The sequence below is a fragment of the Gekko japonicus genome, unplaced genomic scaffold (genome assembly GCF_001447785.1).
Source record: "Gekko japonicus isolate JY-2015 unplaced genomic scaffold, Gekko_japonicus_V1.1 scaffold2497, whole genome shotgun sequence".
Classification (NCBI taxonomy): domain Eukaryota; kingdom Metazoa; phylum Chordata; class Lepidosauria; order Squamata; family Gekkonidae; genus Gekko; species Gekko japonicus.
The window spans coordinates 60,800-63,506 of NW_015167129.1; the positions used below are offsets into that span (position 1 = coordinate 60,800).

The 2,707-nt window shown below is 43.0% G+C and overlaps 1 protein-coding gene across 2 annotated transcripts in view; it reads left to right on the top strand.

Moving 5' to 3' along the window:
• The window catches only part of RCSD1 (RCSD domain containing 1), a 59,822-nt gene that overhangs the window by 48,073 nt on the left and 9,042 nt on the right, over positions 1-2,707 (top strand). For both annotated transcript variants that reach the window (XM_015413028.1, XM_015413027.1), the window contains one exon: positions 426-515. In XM_015413028.1, coding sequence (XP_015268514.1) covers positions 426-515 — 90 coding nt within the window. The remainder of the gene's footprint in view (positions 1-425; positions 516-2,707) is intronic.

A 2,707-nucleotide genomic window follows, 5' to 3' on the forward strand; every position in this document is an offset into this window, starting at 1 on the left:
TATATATATATATATATATGAACTTTGCTTCAAACACTGTTTCAAACACTCCTCCCGTACCTGGGGAGGAGACAGAAGAGTTGCATCATTTCATCAGTGAAGTCACTGGTACTGTGCAGTAGATACCTATGGCAAGTTTGCAAATGCTTTTCACCCTGTACTCTATAGCAGTCTATAGCACTCTACAGGACAGCAAGGTTCGGAAATGCCTACTTCAAACAAAATATTGAAAGCAAAAGGAAGCACAAATAATCATTTAACTTGTTAGTGTGGCTCTACAGGAAAATAAGTATTCATAATTTCATAACTTCTCCCCAATCATCTCTGCTTTTGGGTTCTTTCTAAACACAAGTCGCATTTTACTGTTTGAATTTCCTTCCTTCCTTCCTCTTCTGTTGCTTGATTAGCTGTTTCTCTATTTTTAGATACCAGCCAATAAGCCAACCCGCCGAAAACCACCATGTTCCCTCCCTCTCCATGCACACAAGACAGAGCCTGGCCAGAATGGTGACCTTGTAAGTATCAGTATTCTGAGGAAAGGGCTGTAGGGGGCCATTTGCTCTCTTTTTATAAGATGTAAGGACTGTAAAGACCACAAAGTCTGCTGTGGACTGTGATGGGCTGACCACGTAGCAGCTTTGCTGTCATGTATACTCGTGTCTTTGTAATTAAAGTACAAACTATGAAGACACCATCAGCCTCCTGTACTGTCTCATCCAGGAAAACCAAATCTAGGTAATTCTGCCCTTGCACTTCTCATGTCTCAGGGAAGGAAGAGTGTCCTACAAGATATACTGCGTGATTACAAACTGCAGCACAATACCGGAAGCTATGGAAATGTGTGCTCTCTCTCTATTTTTGACACAGACAGGCCATTGAAGAGATCAGGCAGGTGGGGCTCTCAGGCATCTTTTGCAGCGAGGCCAACCAGCATTTGGCCTAATCCCCAAATTTTGACAGATGGAGGAGGGTGAAGAAAGACGGGCACACAAAGGAAGGGCAGTGCTAACACAGGGGGGAAAGAACAACATCCCCCACTTACAGGGCACCTTGGAGTAGCCCTTTGGAGCCATGTAAAGTATCAAAGCTTTTTAGATCGAGGGCTAATCAGGTCATCCCAGCCAACACAGAGCAGCCCAGGCTGTGCATTCCACGTATGCATATAAACGTTTCTCTCCTCACCATGTTTCTGGCTGAGTCACAGAGTGCCTGGCTAAGTGTTTGGCAGTTTGCACAAGCCTTCACAGTTTTTCCTGTGGACTTTTCTCACTTTCATCTGACTCTTCCATGCAGGACACGCTAGCCAGATCTGTTTTGAAATTTTATTTAAAAGAGCTGCCATTTGTTAAGTGTTCATGGCAAAATATCATCGAGGTCATCCATGTAGATCCCCTTCCCCTTTTATCGTGAGTCCTGGTTTTGGAAGGTTGACTTCGATGCAGCCGCAGCTTGTTGGGGGGGGGGGGAAACTTATCTGATAAACTTGCTTAAAAATTCACACACATCTTTTCAAAGATTAATTTTTTTCTAGACTGACATGCTTCAGCCTCCATTTTCTGTAGGAAGCTTTTCAAACATTAAATCTCTTTACTGTGTTTTAATTCTTCAGGTTATAGATTGGGAATCTGTTCTCCAAAAAGACTAATTATAGGTTAATGTTTGCCCAAAGCTACAATGCAAATGAGTGAGAGACTGATGAACAGAATTGTCATATTCTTCTAAAAAATTACACAATTTCTTGTGTGATATCTTCCCCCTAATACAGTTTATAAACTGCTTTTATTTTTTTGTTTGGTAGGCGAAACATTGGCTGTTAAAGCCACACACAAGAATCAAAAGACAGTATAAATTGCAATTAAAATGCAATAACATGTTCCCTTGGGGAGGGGATTCTCAGCTAGTGTCTCCTGCCCTCCCTCTGATGGTCTCAGCAAAGTCAGCTGGAAGCTGCATGGAGGGAGGCCTGCGACTACAGCTGGATCCAAGCTCAACAGCAGACATAGAAAGGCACAGTATATAGTTCATATAAAGCGATTTTTGTAAACACTCTGATAAAGAAGAGTCTTGCAGCCCCAACAAAGTTTTTATTCTGTCATAAGCTGTTGTGGACTAAAAACCACATTAGATGCATGCAAGCTTGTGATAGAATTAAAAACTTGTTAGTGACAAGAGAAACTCCTGTTTATTTTTGATGCAGCAGACTGACACAGCTACCACCCCCTAGGAGTAAGTAACTACTCATAGGCTTTTGTCCTGGTATTTATTAGCCCAGTAATTTTCCAACAGTATGTAGACCAGTATTATTATCTGCATACTGCAGATACGGGGTGTAGAGATGGTGGCTTGCCTAAGGCTATGAGCTCATGGCTGATATTTGAACTTGAGTCTTCCCAGCTCACTTTTTAACCATCACTACTCCATGAAAGGAGACATGCAGACCTGGAGAGTTGTACAGTATGCTCCTTGGGTACTCTGCCCCTAGTGACATTGTCCTCTCTAGTTCTCATATTTTTCTAATTTCAGTCACAGTCAGAAGGTTGAATTCTAGAAGAGGTGGAGTAATCGGGGGAAAACACACGGACCCTCTCCTCCCTCAAGAATATTGTAAAGATGGATTTCCGGTGAACAGTGACTCGTAACGGTCGCACCCCATCAAGCTCTGATGGGGGCAAGTCGGATCGGGGCGGCAGGGAGGGGGATGGGCTGG